Here is an 18957-nt window from a genome sequence, read left to right on the forward strand (position 1 = left end):
GCATGTTAAGATGGTGTTTGTTTTTCTCTAAGTCAGATATGAAATCCCACGAGATTTAGATTAAGTCAGCAAAATTCAATTAATGATTGTGTACTCGCTTAGATGGTCAATCTGTGTTGATTTTAGATCTATTTGATTCAGACAAGTACGGTGGAGATAATGGAAATGAAACGAATACCACCTTACTGCATAATGGAAATGAAACCACATGAAACTCATAATGTCTGACCCGTCTAAAGGACTGTTTTAGCCTCATGCTGAGACAGCTGGGCCCTTATGCTGGGTCCTTTGACTCAGATGATTCAAACGAGTAACACAAGTAAGATTTAGAACGCCACTTAAAAGGCTAAAACAAACAGAACTTTTGCTAGTTTTCTGCAACAAGTACTCCAAAGCAATAACCTCTGGTCGAAATTGAAATAAAACCCAGATAAAAGTTGGCAGAATATAAATGATACTTCATTTGATTCGATACAAAGAATCCAAGAAAAACATAAACTTAACCCAAATGTCGATGATTTGACAATAAAACCACAATATAAAATAGTATTCATTGGAGTCCTGGGGTGGTGGTACTTGGACGAGTTCGATAACACAGTGCTGAAGCACAAAAGTCCTTAGTTGTAGACCATGTATTTGGGAGTTGCACTGAACTTCTGGTATCCCTTGATCACCTTGTTTACTGCATCCAAGAAATCTTTCTCTGTAACAGTCTTTCTTCGTGCCCTAATCGCATACATTCCTGCCTCGGTACACACACTTCTTATGTCCGCTCCTGGTTCGTCAAATCCAGCGAACAGATATATAAGTTGTCAAAGAAGTGGTGGTATTGCTTTTGTAAATAGGATTCTAAGGTAAAGAAAGTAACTTACCAGTGGAATTTGGGCAAAGGCGAGCTAGGAGCTCAAACCTGATATCTCTTTCACAATTCATTGTTCTGGTATGGATCTTGAATATCTGGGTCCTGCTTTCCAAATCAGGCAACCCAAATTCAACCTTTCGATCTAATCGTCCAGGACGTAGGAGTGCTGGGTCCAAAGTGTCGGGCCTAGAACAAGATTAGAAACAAGTATCAGATTATGATGAAAAGGGCAAAAGCAAATCAATTGAAATTACTCCAGAACCAAAAGTTATTCTCTTTCAGGATTCAGAACAGGAACCGAACGCCAAGGGCCAACCTGTTAATTTTGGTTAGAAGCTGGGCAACTTTGGGAAGGTCTTACACACTTAATATAAGATCCTTCCTCTTCGAGTCAGGTCTTACAGAAATATTTATTGAAAAAAAAAAAGACAAAGCAAAAGAAAAATGCTGGAATCAAGATTCTGTAGGTAGCACCATATGCAACTTTGTGAAGTGCACGCAACATACAACAGATATTTATCAAATAACGAAATTCAAGAAAAAATATTTTTTTGATAGTTTGAGAATAGGGAACCAAGTTACGGAAACAGTTGGTATTGAAATTAAGATAGGAAAGGAACGGCAATAGGAATTTCGGCCAACCTGTTAGTCGCCATGAGCACTTTAATGTTTCCTCGCGCATCAAATCCATCAAGCTGATTCACAATTTCAAGCATAGTACGTTGAACCTCATTATCCCCACCTACACCATCGTCAAAACGTGCGCCTCCAATGGCATCTACTTCATCAAAAAAGACAATGCAAGCCTTCTTTGAACGGGCCATCTACAGCCAAGAAAACACACGGGTACGATCTTTAGATTAAATTACTATTTGACAGACTGCGACGAGGATTACATTGTACTGAACGAACAATAAGAAAAACCTGCATAGGAGATATTGTCTAGAACAAGTAACAATTAATCACCTGGAAAAGCTCTCGAACCATACGTGCTCCTTCACCAACATATTTCTGAACAAGCTCACTTCCAATAACACGAATGAAGCAGGCGTCAGTTCTGTTGGCAACAGCTCTAGCAAGTAGGGTTTTCCCAGTACCAGGAGGACCATAGCAGAGAACTCCCTTTGGAGGATCAATTCCAAGCTTAACAAATTTCTCCGGATGAAGCATGGGTAGCTCAACAACCTGAAGAAGTAAACCACAAAAAGCAGTTCATCCACCTATACTGATCTAATATTTGTTCAATGATGACAGTCTATTGCTTCATATATCTAACTCTTCCCTTGGCTTAGGGACGGATCCAGGCTTTGTTCATGGAATGGAAGTTAAAGTTTCTAGCTTACCTCTCGCATTTTTTCAATCTGCTCCTTACATCCACCAACATCATTGTATGTCACATCGGGCTTTTCCTCTACAGTCATCATTGTTACACTTGGATCGATCTTTGGGGGTAAGGGGATCTGAATCTGATATTTATTTCGGTCAACACTGCAACAATAAAAGCCAGGCGAGCAAGAACTCAGCAAGGGTCATAAACTTCAACTTTGAACTTCATATGTAGCAGTTCAAAGCTAGGGCAGAAGCATCTTGGTATCACATGAGATACCTGATGTCCTGATGAACTACAGAAACTTAAAACATAAAAGTTTGCTTCTCTATTTGCCAAGTGAATCTCATGACCCTCGTATTTTTTCTTCTTTTGAAAAAGATGACACTCATATTTTTTTCATACGCATCAGGTAAAGAAACATGATAATTTATGTTTAGATGTCCGGCATTTTTATCAGCAGATTCACCCATACCAAGCATTCATGCATGTATTTTGATAGCTAAGAGCAGCTATAGAAATGGTCTCATGCCCCATTTGTAACTATACTATTTCACACAATTAGCTCAGATCCAAATACAAAAGTCAATATAAAACAAACTCTGGATTTGACACTTACCCTACACGCATTCCTTCCTCGATATCAGTTGGTGAGACTTTATCACCCAGCCCAACAACAAACTGCAGTTTAAGGACATTGGTTAAGTTTCTTAAATTTACGAATTAATGAGATATTACATAATTAAGAATCTCATGGAAGATATACCTTTGCAATTTGCTTTACATTGATGACATACTTCGCATCTTCAGTGTTTGGATTAATAATCTTTGTGCACCTTGCAACCTAAGTTTCCAGATGAAATATTTGTTTAGTTCCTGGTATTTGTGTTTCTTATAATTGACTGACAAACTCATAAGCATAAGGTCAATCATACCTGAAGAGGTTGCTCTTCCTGCATCATTTGCTTATCTGAAACAAGATCCCACTGACTTGGTGCAGCTAACCCAGTATCGGACTCCTTAATTCCTGTTGGTCAAGTGAAAACGCACACGTTATTCTTGACGAAGCATTTCTGTTGTATCAAAAAACTCAAAATTCAAGACTAAGAAATGATATAACTGATATCTTCTCCGTAGATGAATCTTTGGGTACTATAATTAAACCATGTATACTGTTACATAGTAGAATATAAACATACCGATCAAATCGTTGACATTCTTGGCCTTTTCCTTGATTTCTTTTTCGACTGTCTTTATACTTGTAGAGTAAGGTCCCAGACCCTGTGTCATTAAAACAATAAAAGAAGTATCTTTTTTTTAAAAGAGTGTCTATCATGAGCATAGAAAGTATGAACCCTAAGTTTTAATTTTGTAATTTATAACGATTATGATGAACTCAATCAACTATTTGATATCTAAGAGAAGACATAAACTGTAAACTCAATGAACAGAGTAAACATAGACTAGGTAGATCCGCAGAAAAACTAAGAGTAACTAGCAAGTAAACACATAAACAAAAGAAATATCAACTGAAGAGCTCAAAACATCCAGACTTACAAAGATCTTTGATTTTGAAATAACACAACGAAGATAAAGTACCAAAATAAACTAGGGTTAGAAAATTAGCATAAAAAGTCACGAAATTATGACCTGCTAAATCACCAGGAACAAGAAATTGAATCGTAATAGCTAAAGATCAGTATTAAGAGGAAAGAACGAACAAACCCTAGAAATTACTAAAAACGAAAAGATCAAGTTTAGAGAGAGAGAGAGAGAGAGAGAGAGGAATACGTAGGTCTTGAGAAGGGCGATATCATCTTCATCAAGAGGAGGAGGATTCTTCTCGTTGATTTCATCTTCAGGTTCAGGCGCCATTACTAATGATCTACTTGAAAGAAGTTTTGACTCAAATTTTGGGTGTTGGTGTAGGAGTGAATGTTAGAAGAAGAGGGTTTCGGTTCCAGACTTTCTTTTATATAAGCTTTTCTTTTCTCTTTACTTGTGACTTGCGAAGGAGGAAACACCTATTTAATACTATCAAATTAAGTACCAAGGGAGTTCCCAATTATAGCATCTTCAATGCACCACCCACTCGTAGAAATTGGTAGTGTTACACAACATGTTCAAAGTTTTTTTTTTTTTTTTTTTTGGACAACAAAGGTCCTCATTCGTTTCGGGCTGGAAGTACTTGACGCGCAAACTAGGTCGGCCTATTTTTACAGACGGACCGATTTCACGCGATAAATTATTTTGTAAGGGGACTTTCTTGTCGCTCTTTGTGACTTGGTTCTACAAGTTCAAAGGATACTAAAGAAATTCGTCTGCGCAATTTTTGTCATTCTCTTCATATTTAGTCTTCAAATACTAGGTAAGAGTCCAATCAATTACCTCTGCATGCCCATTAAACAAGTAGTGAGTTATGCTAGCGTATATTGTTTTCAACTGAAACTCTACCAAGAAGTCTCACACCTCGTGGTCGTCAAACTTAGGTCTGTGATCAATTTAAAATTATAAGAACCCTAAATCTTGTAAAAGTGTTATGCGAGACGAACAATATGATATCTTTTGCCTCTGCCTTTGCCACAGATACTGCCTTCACCCATTTGGAAAGATTGTGTATACTCTACCACTAGGACTACTTTTCCTCCCAGGGCCTTTTGGAAGGGTCCGACGAGATCTAGTTCCCCCTGGGGGCCAAAAGGACAAGCACCAATTGAAGTCAGTCAGTGTGTTAAAACAATGTATATGTATGTTTTAATGTAACTGAAGGGGTACGTGAACAACTTATATGCAATCAACAATTGTCTGACCAACACTTTGGGTCCAGCATAGCTCTCGCAAGAACCTTCATGTATTGCTTTCATCACATATTCCTATTCCTTTTTTGGCAGACATCTTTGTAGTGGGTGCGCGAAAAATCATTGGTGGAGTAGGCCATCGATCAGAGTATACAAGACAATTTTCCTCCTTATTTTGCGGTCGTCATTTATCTCATTTAACGCTTCTTTATATTTCCGATATCTTACTATGGGGGTTATGCAACTGTCTTTTACTTTTAGGTGTGTTTAGCGCTTCCTATATCATATCGATGCTTTTCGGAGATAGTGGTCTGAATAAGACTCGCAACGGTGTTGCTTTGTGTTCTACCATTTTAGATAAGGTGTTTGGCACTGTGTTCTTCGCTCTAGGTATTTTGTTGATTAAATATTTTTCAGATTGCTTAACCAGGGCCCCTTTCTTTTTTAAGTATTTACGAGGTCGACTCCTCTTGCCTCATACTCCCACAAATTTGATCCACAAAGTTAAGAAAGACTTGTTAGTTCGTCATTTTTTTTGCAGGGTTAATTAAAACCCTACTACTAGAGTTTCATACTCGACTTTCTTGCTTGTAATGGAAAATCCAAACTACAGAGTCTGGTAGGTGTTGTTTCCTTCAAGGGACCAACATAGTTCTGTCACGCTGACTACACATTCTTAGATGAAGTCTATCAACGCCTGTCCTTCAATGACTCCTCCCAACACAAACTCGATATCGAATTCATTAAGATTTGTTGTGCACTTGAGTAGTCTTCCACCTATGTCTAGTTTTCATTGTACACTCTTCAGGTGTTGGTCTGTACGCACTCTAACGATGTAGACCTAAGAATAAGACTTCAGTTTTCTTCCCGTCACTAATAGTGCGTAGATGACTTTTTCTATCATGGGTAGTTGAGTTATGTCCCAGAAAGGACTTTGCTCAATGAATTAGCTCGGGTGCATCACCTCTTCAGTCGACTTTGCGGAGCCAAATATTAATCAGCTTTGCCAAATTAAGAAGTCAATAGATGGACTAGAGTGCATAAGGGCCGACCTGCATTAAAATCGTCATGAGTGTGGATTCGACGGAACCGTACCACTTGAGCCCTGAAACGCGAGGTCTCATAAGTTTCCTATGCACCTTGAGTCCTGCTCTGGTTTAGACGCAGATCAAAAGAGAAGATATATTAGCTCTTGTAAAGAGCTCTGTCTTAGCCCTCGCAATGGAGAAGGAGATATATGGAAATCAACTCAAAAAAAGGTGGTGGCGGTTGGTCGGAGGAAATGGTAGAGGTGAGGAAGATAAAATAAAAAAATAATTGAATGAGCCAAAATCCGCTATCGAGAGCCTTCCTAAAGATCTATGATCAGTGAGCTTATGTGCTAACCAAGCCCATAAATTAAGTGATAGTGGGTCTGGTCCACTCATTTTCGGGCTCCCAAAGTGAAAAAAAAAATGAGCGTATACTAGAAGGTCGGCACTGGACAAGGAGGTCACTAGTGGATAGGGAGGTCAATCGTTATCTTTCAAACAGGATGACGGTTCACGGTGATCCTCTCGCGTGACTCTCTCTCCCGCCAATATGCCTATTGGAAGTGTTACCGTCATCCATATTCAAGATGACAGCTGACCAAATAACTCTCGCGCTAATTTCTCTCCCCGTCAATATATCTATTGGAAGCATTACTGTCATTCAAATTGACAACTAACCAAACATATCGCCTATGTATCCGTTAATCGCTATCCAAGGGACAACTGACCAAAGGAATTTATAAAAAAAACGAGGAAAGCAGCGTACAAGGCATCTTATTTCGAACTAAAAACCTACGACTGCTTTACTTTCTCTCTCGTACAGAGCATGCATCACCTTTTACTTTCTCTTTCATACATGTCTAGAACGACTGCTTTCGTTCTCTCCTACTTCTCTCTCATACATACGAACTATATTTTTCTCTTTAGTTAATAAGCAACCATTCTGACAAGCAGACAATATCATCTTATCGATTTGTCTCTCCATAGCAAGGCAAACATTTACTTGGCCAGTCAATCAACAAGGCAGGCAGTCAGTTAATGATTTTCTCTCCTAACGACCAAAGGGTGCATATACTTTATTACTTTATATCTTCTCCCGATTCAAAGAGTCAAACAAGCATTTATTTCACAAGTCAGACATCCAACATATACCGTAGATATCAAGCTCCGGCAACTCTATGAGTCGTGTCATACTTCGACCACTCCTCTTAACAACAATATCCCAGATATTACTCTGTATTTGTCATTTCTCATCTTCATTTACTGACTTAGCTGTCAGAATCTCTTTGTCCGACACCACCCCGGTGTCCCAGATATCTTATGGTCATGTGTGTGTTCACGTGTGTGTTGTTTATTCTAGCAGGTTTGCCGGTGCCCATAAAATAAGTACGCGTGACGGTCTGACTCTTGGTCAAAACCCTGGCTTCTTTCCGTGCAATTTTAACTCCTCTCAATAATTAGGTCTCCTAGTGGGGTTTCCCTATAAACATAGTTGATTATTTTCTGACACATTACCTTTACACTTGATATTTACCATCATCGTAAAAAAAAATTGTTTACATGTTGATGACCATTTTGTAACTACGTATAGACTAGCTCCTCTGAAGGCTTCGACTTTCTCTACTCTCAACTTTAATCTAATTTTTCGTACTGATCAAACTTACAGAACAACCCAAAATATGATAATATTTCGCAAAATTTTTAGACAGATTATTAGTTAAATTATTAGGTACATTTACGTACTTGTTAGTAATGTTTCTGTTGGAAATTTTTGGACAAATTATTAGTTAAATTATTTTGTAAATTTGAAAATCAATTTTCTAATATTTGAATTTTATGTTTAATAGTTATATCTTTTGATAAAAGTATTTAGAGATATATTTTTTTTATTTGAAAACGTATCTTTTCATTCAAGTTGGTTGGCTCTCTTTTAACGTACCCACGCCCATTCTAAGTTGTGATACGAGGACGCCAACTAAGAGAGACATGTGAACACTTCAAAAGCTAAAACTTTATCTGCTCTGCATAACCGTTCCTAGAGAGAGAAAGAGAGATCGAGATCTATATTTTTTTTTGTTTATTTGTTCTTCTGTTTCCTCTTTTATGTCGATTTCTCTGATCACCAACAATGGAGGGAAAACCTCAACAAAAAAAAAACAATGGAGGGAAAAGGTAACCCATTTATTAATATGGCACTACTAATTCAACTCTCAATTTCAGAAACAGAGATGAAAATCTAAATCCCATCAACGGAATCATCATTATGAACGGAAATCACAAAGAGGGTATTTCAGATAAGATCAAATCATGAGCAAGAAGTCAACAACAGCGAGTTCACTCAGTGATCCTTATTTCATGAGTTTGGTCTATTAATGATGCGGTTGATTTAATATAGTTTCATCCGATTCCTTGCATTTTTAGTTTCTCTCTAATTTTTTCATGGGTGTTGAATACACATTGCTTATGATACCATCTTCATCTCAACCGTTGGATCTAGGGTTTATTCTCACTCAATCACTTCATCGTCTTCTCTCTACCAATCCTTTCTTCAACACGATTTTGGTTGGTCTCAATACGTGATGGTGTTTGGTTTCAATTTGGTGGTGTGATGGTGGTGTTGGTGATAGGATCTGGTGGTGTTTTAAGTGGTGGTGGTGGTGGTGATGGCGGGCTCTATGACACAGTGGTGGTGTGGTGGTGATGGTGTGAAGTTATGAAGAAGATGGATGTGTTTTATGATGATGGTAGTGGTGGTGGTGTATTTTGTGGTGTTGAGGTGTTTTTGTGGCGGTGGTAGTGGTGCGAAGAGAGGCATAAGAAAGATGTATCCCTATTTAACCTATATATTATTAGTATAATAAAGGTTATGGTTCTTTGTTGGTCTTTAGGGCATGTTTTGTTGGTCTTTAGGACCTTTTGTTATTTTCGTTTAATTTAGGGTCGAGTGTTTTGATCATAGACCACTATTGGAAGTTTCTTCATCAACGTACAACTCTCTCTACCGATATACCGGAATCAGAGGCGCTAACCGGAGATCTGCACGTCACGATTGACGGCGAGAAGAGAAGAAGGTGAAAGAAGCATCAGTCATAAAACTACGCTTAGATGGTTAGTGGTGGATGTACCAGAAGAAGCCCACCAGCTAGATCAGGCAGCTCTAGAGGCACCCAAGTGGGCATAACTTGTCTTGTTTGTCCGACTTTGATTGTGTCTTTGTTTATTTAAACTTCATGTCTTCATGATGTAATTCTCATTAGCCTTTTGGCCTTTAAATGAAGTTTGATTTCCAAAAAAAAAAATAAGAGAGACATGAGATTTCCCTAGCCTAAGCCCTAAGGCATGGTTGGCTGTCCTCCTAGAGCTATTTTCCCTCGTTAAAAGGAATGGTGAGGCATCATAAAAAAGTGATATTCCTTTTAGTAGTTGCATCTCACTTGAATTGATTAATATTTCCAAGTACTCATTACTTATGGAATCAAAAATCAAGAGTACCAGCCATTAGTAAAAATATGCTTCCAATTAGCTAGAAATGGTTTGATGATTTAGGGAGGAGATGATGATGCTGGTGGTTATGGGTCTAAAATTTTCTAAGAGTTCAAAGCAGAAAAAAATGGAAATTAAGCCTCCATTTACGTCCCTGGTTTTGACCCACAAGAACTTCTTCATACTTAACTGTCTGGGCTGACAGAATTACAGAGGAACCAAGCGGAAAGTTTCAACGTTCGAAAATTGAAGAGCCTCTATTAAAAAGGAATAGTGTACATTGCCTCAAGCTGGATCTGTGATCTGATCCTACATATATCTAGATCTGAGCTAGAAGGATAAAAATGACCATCGAAATTATAATTTTAAGAATAAACATAAATAATCATACAAGGAAGAGCACGGTGAAATGGATGCACTTCTGGTTTCCTAATCGAGAAGTGCTAACCTCTGACACCTGCAAATCGAATGGAAATGAGAGTTAACTTGAAAGACAAATAAAGGAATCACAGGACCAAAAGAATTTCAGTTTTAGAGGCGGAAGTTCAAGTTTTTGAGATTTGGAATGGTGGAACAGTGAAGTAGTCTAGGGGACACAAGAAAGAGTTGTTTTGAACTAGGGTATGTCTTTAAATTTAACTCTTCGCCTGGGCTATGAAACAAGTTAGTTTTAGCCCTCTATTAGGCAGCTAAGAATAAATAGTGATAGTACAGTACTGACTAGTAAGGTTCCTAAAGTGTCGCAGACCAACGTCATCCTACTTTTTCGACCTGACCTACGAAGGTAGCCACTAGACGGTAAATGGTTCAAATAGGCATTGCTGGTAGCTAATTTAACCTTTTCCTTTTATGACTTTAGATTGCTATCTAGATGATATTGAGCATTGCTATGTATCTTCTACAATGCCAAGGGCAGCTGCAAACTTGCAAATGCTACTGCTCTTTGAAACAGCAAATTCATACCTGGATGTCGTTATTCTTCCATCTTGTCAGGAACAGCTGCAAGTATGCAAATACACCAACCAAGTCTGGATTGAGTCAGACATCTCCGGAGGGTGTGACCTAAATGGAGCATACTTGCCATTTACATAGTTTCCGAATAGCTTATACAAATTGGATGACTCTTGCTATGAGCAATTCCTACCTGAAACAAGAAATTAATGAATGCATATTTTCAGTTACTTGTCTCACTAATTCTACCTAATAAAGGAAAGAATATGTTCCTGAGAATTCTCTAAGAAGTGGAAATCATTACCAGAAGTCCGAACTAACATACCTTTTGTCTTATTAACAGAAGATGTATCCTTTGAGTGTATGGCATTGATCAAGGTCTCAGAAACCGTTCTATCGAGAGTGAATCCATTGTCCATCATCTCGTCCCACATCCTACAAGCCATCGAAAGCTTTTGTTCCCGTATAAGGCCTCCGATGATCAATTTATAGGTCACCTCGTCCGGACGGCAGCCACTATTTCTCATGTCCTCGTATAGATCCATTGCTTCACTTGTCCTAAATGCTTTGCAGAGCCCATTTATAAGGGCATTATACGAAACTACATCAAGGGTAATCCCCTTGTCAACCATGTCAAGAAAAAAGCTTCGGGCGAGCTCAACTCTTTCAGTCTTGCATAGCTGATCAATCATTGTAGTATACATAGTTAGATCAGGATTTAGACCCATCCCTAACATTCGGTCAAAGAGTTCCTCCGCTAAATCACCTTGGCCCTCTCTAAAGAACGCATTAATGAGAATCGTAAAGGTTACAACATCTGGTATGACTCCTTTCTCACCCATCTCTTCAAAGAGTCTGTAGGCCCTATTGGTCCGTCGAGCCCTACAAAATGCACTTATCAAAGTGTTGAACGATACAATATCACATAAACCTCTACCTGCCATTGTATTTACCATAAAAAAGTATGCTTTGTCTGGACGATTAGCTTTGCAATGACCCTTAAGAAGTTGGTTGTAGCTATAGTTATCAGGCTTTATTCCACACTTCTCCATTTTCTCTATCAACTTCTCTGCCTCCTTCAACATTAACTCATCACAACAGTAATTCAATAGTATGTTGTAAGTCACCAAATCTGGTTCACAACCATTTCTGCTCATAAATGACTTGATCACTTGAGCTTTATCAACCCTACCAGCCCGACAAAAACCATTAATAAGTGCATTGTAAACTGAACTGCTCAAATTTACTCTTTGCTTCATTATTCCTACAGTGAGCTCATAAGCCAAATCAACCTTTCCTCGTTTACACAAACCAAAAACCACTGCTCCACATGCTACACCATCTGGAGTTATTCCGTTTCCGACCATTTCATGCCAAAGCTCAACCGCAGAGTCAAAACTCCCAATTTTACACAACCCATTTAGGACTGTGCTATACGTAACGACATCAGGGTATCTTCCCTTACCAAACATTGTCTGCATCACCTCTAGAGCTTTTTCCATTCGATTCTCCTTGCACAAGAGATTTAGATATATATTGTAAGCCCACATATCAGGGGCCAAACCAAGTTTCTCCATGTCTTTAAGAAGTCTGTCGACCGAACTGAGATCCTTCACCTGACAAAGAGCGGAGATGAACCTCGAATACGTGAACGAATTCAAAGAGAAACCCAGCACGACCATTTTACTATAGTAAGACTCAGCTAAATCAAAGCGCTCGTCTTTAATCAAGACTCCGACAAATCTATTGTAATCAACACTAAACACCCGACAATCGGATCCCATCATCTCATTGAATGTCTGGATTGCAAGGTTGACCATACCAGCTCTACAATAACCAGATATAAGAACCCGGTATATATCTCGATGCATTATAAAGCCGTTATCCCTTATTCTCTGCAAAAACTGCGATAACTTATCGAAATTGCGATCTTTAAGAAGCAAACATATCATGGATTTGTTAGTAAAGTAGTCATGCTCAAAACCCAATTGGGATTCAGCCCAGTTATAAAAACAAAGGCCAATTTCTGAATCAGAGAGTGCTTTAAGGACCTGATCAACAATGTAGGTATTTAACTCCAATTTAAACTTCTCCAAATCTATCTCTACCACGTCAGACCATTGTTCATACTGACCAAGGGTTTTGCAAATTTTAAATGCACATTTAATAAAAGGAGCTTTGATACTTGTTTCCAAGAAGTTTGAGATTTGGGTTTCTTCCTTCTTAGGGAATTGAAATGAGATATCTTTCTGGTTCATACTTGAATTAGAAGATGAGCTAAACTTTGAATTCATATTAAGTGAGCTTTTTCTATTGATGAAAGTACAGAAAGATCTGAGCTTGTGTTTAAATGAGAGTTTGTAAAACCTTACCACCATAACATTGCAAAAATCGAAGCTTTTCATAGCTACCCATTTCATCTGACTACATAATCATCTGGGGCTTTCTCTATTTTTTTTCTTCTTCTTCTTCATAGGAATTTCATCGAACAAGTTACCTGCAACTCTGAATCGAAGAATCTTACCAACAAATGTGGATTTAGAGAATACCCATTCAATTCAAGACAAACCCAAACTAGGGTTTTAGAGGGTTTATGAATGAAATCAAAGAATGAAACAATAATTAATGATATTCACAGGAGTAGTGTCTTTTAAGTGAATGAGGAAACAAACTGATCTCTCGTTGTCTCTCTTCTCCTGTAAATAAATATACATAATGGTTAAACTCGAAGAAGCAATAAAATGATTTATGATTTGAGGTTTGGGTGGGTCTATAGGCACTCCGCCTAATTGCCCTCACACCCTCACTCTAGGCATTTTTCGTGGGTCAGTCGAGCCTCACGAAGAGGGCCCGGCAGCAGCATGGCTGAGAAAACACAGGTCAGGTGTGAAATTTTGTTAGTGGCCCTAGGATAAAGTAACACAAAAAATAAATTTTTATACCTATCATACTAAACAAAAGTTTCTTAACAAAAAAAAAAAATACTAAACAAAAGTTTTCAATTTCGTTACATAATTTTTACTTTATATTTTAGTTTATATTTTAGATGAATGTGAATGATATAGTAATTAACTATGTATTTAGTATAGTCATTTGGGGCTTCAAAGCAGGGGCGTGGTTGAGGGGTGCGAGCGGTGCGGTCGCACCGGCCCCCCCTCTCCCTAGGAACCCCTTCCGTGAAATATTTAAAACAAGAATTACTTATACCTTGGCACATGCCAATGTGGGTAGGCCCGTTGGCTCCAATCTGGGAGCCCGACCCTCCCAGGCTCTATCTTGTCCGGCTGGTTCTCTCTCTCCGACCACCTCCGGTCTGCTCTCTCTCTCCGACCACCTCCGGTCTACTCTCTCTCTCTGACCACCTCCGGTCTGCTCTTTCTCCTCTCTCTATCTCTCTCTCTTTTCTTTGTCTCTCTCTTCTCACTCTAAGTTCCGGCGAAGGGAGTGGTCCCTTCATCGGTCTGATTTTCCAGACGAGAGTTTCGGCAAAGGGAGGCCCCCTCCGCCGGAACCATGAAAAAGAGAAAAAAAGAAAAGAAAAAGAAAGACATGAAAGAGAGGGAGATAGATGACCAGAGTTGTTGTCTCAGGAATTAATGGCCGCCAGAGTTGATGGTGGTGAGAAGGAATAAGAAAATCAAAACATAAGAAGTGAGTAGTGTTTGGAGGAAACAAAAAAAATTGTTTCCTCCCGAAACTTTCTTCCCCGCAAAATATCTTTATTTTCCCGAAACATCCACCTAAGGTTGTAAGTATCCTTACTTGCAGATTACTAAAGCCACAGAATTTGGCCCGAGGTCAGTTTGACTCGGTTAAGCAGGTCTATTAGTAGCCTCTTTTTAAATAGGCTTATTTCTCAAATAGCCCCCAATTTTGTGACAAACTTCCTGCCTAGTCCCTCACTTTATCAAAAATACTCAGATGACTTTTTTTTAGTTACCGTTATAACTCTGTTAACTAGTCATCACTTCTATCTCCTCCATCTCATCTCCTCTCTCTGCCACCTCATCTTCTCGCCACCTCATCGTCTTTACCGGCGAAGGTCGCCTGCCGGCCAATTTTCCCGCCGGCGACCTTCAAACATAAAAAAAAATATTTTCTCTCTTTAATTTTTTTTTTAAACCTCACCTCTCTCTCTAGAGGGTCTGAAAACAGACCTTCAATGGCCTGCGAATAGACCTTCAATGGTCTGTTCGCAGACCCTAGATCTGGTGAACCTGATCTAGAGAGAGAGAGGTGAGGTGTTAAAAAAAAAATTGAGAGAGAGAGGATAGAGGAAATTTTTAATTTTTTTTATGTTTGAAGGTCGCCGGCACCTTCGCCGGCGAAGACGATGAGGTGGCAGAGAGAGGACAGGAGATGGAGGAGAGAGAAGTGATGACTAGTTAACGGAGTTATAACGGTAACTGAAAAAATGGGCTATCTAGGTATTTTTGATAAATTAGAGGGCTAGGTAAGAAGCTGGTCACAAAGTTAGTGGCTATTTTGGACGTAACCCTTTTAAATATTAGTTTTTTTTTTGTTGAACCTTTTAAATATTAGTTGCTTTGTAAATACTCTTATATTGATATATATATTGATATCACTCTCACTAGAATTGCATAAAGAATGACATTCATGCTGCCTCAAAAATCAACCTTGATATTCAACCAATTTCAAAGAAAGGATCTAGTGAGTGACAATATCCAATAATACCAGTTTGGGTCTAAAAAACAAATTCAACTACATTATACACTAATTTACACCAAATTCATTCCTCATTCCAAAGCAAGCTATTTGAGTACTTGTCTGACTCTTTCTTTCATTCTTGAGGCAAAAGCAAGCTATTTGGAGTACTCATCTTGCTCTGTCCTTTTCTGCTCTGACGTTTTACTCTTTTCGGTACTCAATTATGATTAGAAACATAAAGAATATCGTAAACTCAATAATCTTACCATTTAATTCATATGCGAACTAAACTTCATTTCTAGAACTATTCATCATCTGCTATGAAGTTGGGCTGCTCAGCTTGGCAAAGATACTCGTCACAAACTGAAGCTGATCCCCAGTCTTTACGGAGTCTTAATATGTCTTCTGTAAATGTCGATCCTGATGCTCCAATGAATGCACTAGCCATAGCACAGATGGTCTTATCTAACATAGCTTCAACCTTTAAATAAACAAAATCAGCCATTAGTAAAATCTTCCTTTGTGACTCTCCTACGAGAATCTTTACCGAGATCCGAAGGAAAAGTTGAATAATACAATATTGGTGTGTGAGTCCACCATACCCTTTTACGGGTTGGATTTGTTTATGTAACAGTCATAAAAGGTGATATGTTGCCATTTAGAAAAGTATCTTCTATCTGATCAGAAAACGATAGCTCACCTGAGAATCTCCCTCGAGGCCATGTCTGTATAGCAAAGCATCCCATTTTTCAGCAGAATTTCGAGCTGGTCGTTTAACCAGTGGTATAACCTTTCCGTTCACCATGATTAGTGATTGTAGAAGATCAGTTTCACTTTCCGCTGCATCGGTCGAGAGATAGATGACTGGTGCATTGGCCCTTTCTGCCACTCTAGTAATACAATCTGCTGCTTGTGGAATGGGGAAAAAACAACTTGGCTTTTTCGCATTGCTGGATAAAGATTCATGTATTATTTAAGAGGTAGTGAGGGGAATAATATAAGTACTGATTTGCATATTTATCGGTATTATCACAGCGTTAAACCTTGCAAACAAGGGTATGGTCAGTTATGTGATCTTCCCAATTTATCTCTCGTATAAATTTTATCATAGACAATGCTGTCATTTTCTACTAAGGGTACGTTTTATATTTAACATATCCTGACAGTCCTAGCAAAATACAAAATTTAACTCTCCCTTATCGTCAAATGATCTAACTCATAGTATTGCTCCGTTCTCCAACACAATGCATCAATTCCATTTTTTTCCTAACATCGGACTATCAGAGAGTTTTTTTTTCTTCGTATAGATCATGCACAATCAGTTTCACAAATTAGACGTATTAAGTTTCAGAGACATGTATATAGCCCTGCCTTCACAACTAGTACATTGCTAGTTTGCCACTATCCGAGAGATCAATATAGTCATATTCTTAAGAGTTTTAAGAGAAGGGTTTATTCCTACTTCCTAAAGTCAAGGTTTAGACAGATTTCTCTCCTCTTGTATCATATTATCTGAAAGAAGTCAAAGAACATAATTCAACTTTTGTAATAAATCCTTTTCGCTTCAGTTTACTTCAATCCATAAATTTTAACTCCACAAAATGGATTATAACAGTAGTTGGTATGGAATTTCTATCGGATCTTATGCAGATCTAATTCTCTCTTTTTCATGTCTTTTCTTATAACTTATGAATGGTATAAGCTACCTTACCTGCTTCAAAGCAGATTTCCAACAGAGAAATTTTCTTATATCAATGGCAATTTTTTTTTTCTTATATGACACTAAAAGCATTAGAAATAGAACAAAAGTACATAAATAGCAGGAGGATTGCAAAAATACATACCAGAACTTCAGAAATCCATGTCGACGGAAATGGAGGGCAATAAAGTTCTTTCCTAGAAAAGTCTGAATAAAGCGTTGGGCTGTGAGCATAATAAGCCGACTTGGTTCAATCAAAGTCTTGCATTTGTGAGCAAGTGGACCACCTGGCTGCATGACCCAATCTTGCTCTACATCCGCATAAAACACATCTCCAATTGCAAGTACCTCGTCATTAGAAGTGAATTTTGCTGTAACATCTTCAACTGTCTTTTTACTCGGTTTCTTGATATCCTCAACCCAAGCAGGTTCAAGCTTGTTCATTGTGAGCCCCAATGACTTTAACTTCTTAACACGTTCTTCGTCCATATAACAAGGCTGAGGCAATGAAACATAACAAATAAACCTATCTATGTGCATATGATTCTTCTTTGATTCAGAAAACTCCTCAAAGGTAACTACAACTTTTCTCCCAAAGCATTTATTGATGTGATCAATATCAAGTACCCTATTGTACTGGTAATCAACTTTAGAGCTCGGAATAACTAAAATTCGACCAAGAAGAGCTGCAAAGAACATGTGTTTCTCCAAGCAAATCAGATGATTAGACATTTGCCCTGACACACAAATCGCAAACAAATACATATTCGACTTAGGGTTCCAATCAATTGTTCGCCTTTCGCCAATATGACCCACTTTCCTACACCTATCAATACCATAACCACTGATCCCAGAAGATACTGCATTGTCATCTAACAACTCAGACAAGTTTCCTACTTTATGAGAAGACAACAGAGCTTGTTGAATCTCTTTATTAAACCTAATTTGATTAAGAACTTGAGATCTGATATATTCCAACGATTCCTCACTTGATAAAGAATTGATTGTATTCAAATTGGAAGTCGAATTCGAATTATCAGAAGACGAAGTATGATTTTTCATTAAATTTGATGTAGAAGTGATTGATGTACGATTCCATAAATTTAAAAGCCCTAATTGTTGTTCTCTTAACAAATATAAAGCTCGTAATTCAGCTTCACGCATTCCATTAGAATCATCGATTTTGATACTACGAAACAAACTTCCAACATCTACTGAGAAATAAAGAGGAATTAAGAAAATAGGAAGAAGGCAGATGACGAACAAGTAGTACCTCTTACTGAAACGGAAACGCTGACAAATTCTGTTTTGAAGTTCGCCAATTTCAAAACTTGATCTAGGGATCTTTCTCTCGTGTGAATCAATTAGGTTTTCTCGATCTTCCTCTTCATCGGAGGATTCTCGTTCCATTTCTCTCACCAATTAAAATGCTGCCACTTCCCAATTTGTGATGAAACTTAACGAAGGTGAGATCGAAGAGATCTAGTGGAGTTTCTTCAAATTAGGGTTTTCAAAGGTTGGGGGAATGTGTGGAAGGAGATGAAGGAATCTGAATTTAAAAGAAACTCCTCTTTTTTTTTAGAGAGAGAGAGAGAGAGAGAGACTATAGAGAGAGAGAGAGTGAGAGAAGAAGACAAGTGAAGCGTAAAAAGAAAGAGAAAGGCCGCGGTGGAGAGATTTTGTTTGGTGTGATGGTGGACGAACAAGACCTTCCAACGTCCTAACCGAACCACCATAATTAAAGGTTCCTTGGTTTATCAAGGTCATTAAAAATCTGTTAAAAAAAAAGGTCATTAAAAAAAAGAAAGAAAAAAAGAAAAAGGTCATTCAAAATCAAATGTTATGATTCTCGAAGTCTAAGAGCATCTCCAATGCAAAACTCAAAAGAAACTCAAAAAATCTTATGTGTCGAGATTCAAATGTCAATCTCTATTTTTTCTCTTTCTTATTTGTCAAGATTGAGATCCTCTATTTTAAGGACTTCTCTAATGCAACACTCTGAAACTCCAAAAATTCTTTATGTGCCATTTTTTTTTTTCATAAAAATATATGAAAATGCTGAGTTGGCACTTAGAGATATTTCAAGAGGACACTCTAGAAATGGAGTGTCTTCTTGAGATATCTCCACTCCACCCTCG

At 38.1% G+C, this 18957-nt stretch overlaps 3 protein-coding genes across 4 annotated transcripts; all 3 read right to left on the reverse strand.

Moving 5' to 3' along the window:
* Positions 1-437: 437 nt before the first annotated feature.
* RPT1A (regulatory particle triple-A 1A) lies at positions 438-4314 on the reverse strand. 2 transcript variants are annotated; one of them, XM_086648842.1, is made up of 10 exons: positions 3981-4314; positions 3389-3470; positions 3125-3216; positions 2956-3033; positions 2809-2870; positions 2206-2350; positions 1829-2047; positions 1505-1686; positions 873-1048; positions 438-775 (listed from the first exon to the last, which is right to left on the reverse strand). In XM_086648842.1, exons 1-10 carry the CDS (start codon positions 4062-4064, stop codon positions 618-620), a joined length of 1278 nt encoding a protein of 425 aa, XP_086504968.1. In that variant the 5' UTR covers positions 4065-4314; the 3' UTR covers positions 438-617. The 2 variants fall into 2 exon arrangements, with proteins under 2 accessions (XP_086504968.1, XP_086504970.1); XM_086648844.1 differs by having other exon boundaries at positions 3389-3584; positions 3648-4199.
* A 5428-nt stretch (positions 4315-9742) lies between these two features.
* LOC147531850 (Pentatricopeptide repeat (PPR-like) superfamily protein) lies at positions 9743-14252 on the reverse strand. Its single transcript, XM_086649286.1, has 3 exons — positions 10778-14252; positions 10465-10645; positions 9743-9958 (listed from the first exon to the last, which is right to left on the reverse strand). The coding sequence occupies exons 1-2, from the start codon at positions 12870-12872 to the stop codon at positions 10629-10631; spliced, it is 2112 nt and encodes a 703-aa protein (XP_086505412.1). The 5' UTR covers positions 12873-14252; the 3' UTR covers positions 9743-9958; positions 10465-10628.
* Positions 14253-15073: 821 nt separating this feature from the next.
* On the reverse strand, positions 15074-18594 carry LOC147531851 (O-fucosyltransferase 36-like). The gene is made up of 3 exons (XM_086648185.1): positions 16965-18594; positions 15821-16070; positions 15074-15601 (listed from the first exon to the last, which is right to left on the reverse strand). The coding sequence occupies exons 1-3, from the start codon at positions 18227-18229 to the stop codon at positions 15425-15427; spliced, it is 1692 nt and encodes a 563-aa protein (XP_086504311.1). The 5' UTR covers positions 18230-18594; the 3' UTR covers positions 15074-15424.
* Positions 18595-18957: the final 363 nt, after the last annotated feature.

Source organism: Eschscholzia californica, unplaced genomic scaffold, assembly GCF_041429995.1.
Source record: "Eschscholzia californica isolate CP2 unplaced genomic scaffold, dmEscCali1.0.p SCAF_6, whole genome shotgun sequence".
NCBI classification, from domain to species: domain Eukaryota; kingdom Viridiplantae; phylum Streptophyta; class Magnoliopsida; order Ranunculales; family Papaveraceae; genus Eschscholzia; species Eschscholzia californica.

Bases quoted from the DNA above. Each gene is read 5' to 3' on its own strand.
- RPT1A (XM_086648842.1), bottom strand. From the start codon at position 4,064: ATGGCGCCTGAACCTGAAGATGAAATCAACGAGAAGAATCCTCCTCCT. The intron at 3,217-3,388 runs GTATGTTTATAT...CTTGACCAACAG, and splicing joins GAATGTCAACGATTTGATCG to GAATTAAGGAGTCCGATACT. The intron at 3,034-3,124 runs GTATGATTGACC...CTGGAAACTTAG, and splicing joins AGGAAGAGCAACCTCTTCAG to GTTGCAAGGTGCACAAAGAT.
- LOC147531850 (XM_086649286.1), bottom strand. From the start codon at position 12,872: ATGAAATGGGTAGCTATGAAAAGCTTCGATTTTTGCAATGTTATGGTG.
- LOC147531851 (XM_086648185.1), bottom strand. From the start codon at position 18,229: ATGGAACGAGAATCCTCCGATGAAGAGGAAGATCGAGAAAACCTAATT. The intron at 16,071-16,964 runs GTATGTATTTTT...ATCTTTATCCAG, and splicing joins CATGGATTTCTGAAGTTCTG to CAATGCGAAAAAGCCAAGTT. The intron at 15,602-15,820 runs GTGAGCTATCGT...GTTTATTTAAAG, and splicing joins GCCTCGAGGGAGATTCTCAG to GTTGAAGCTATGTTAGATAA.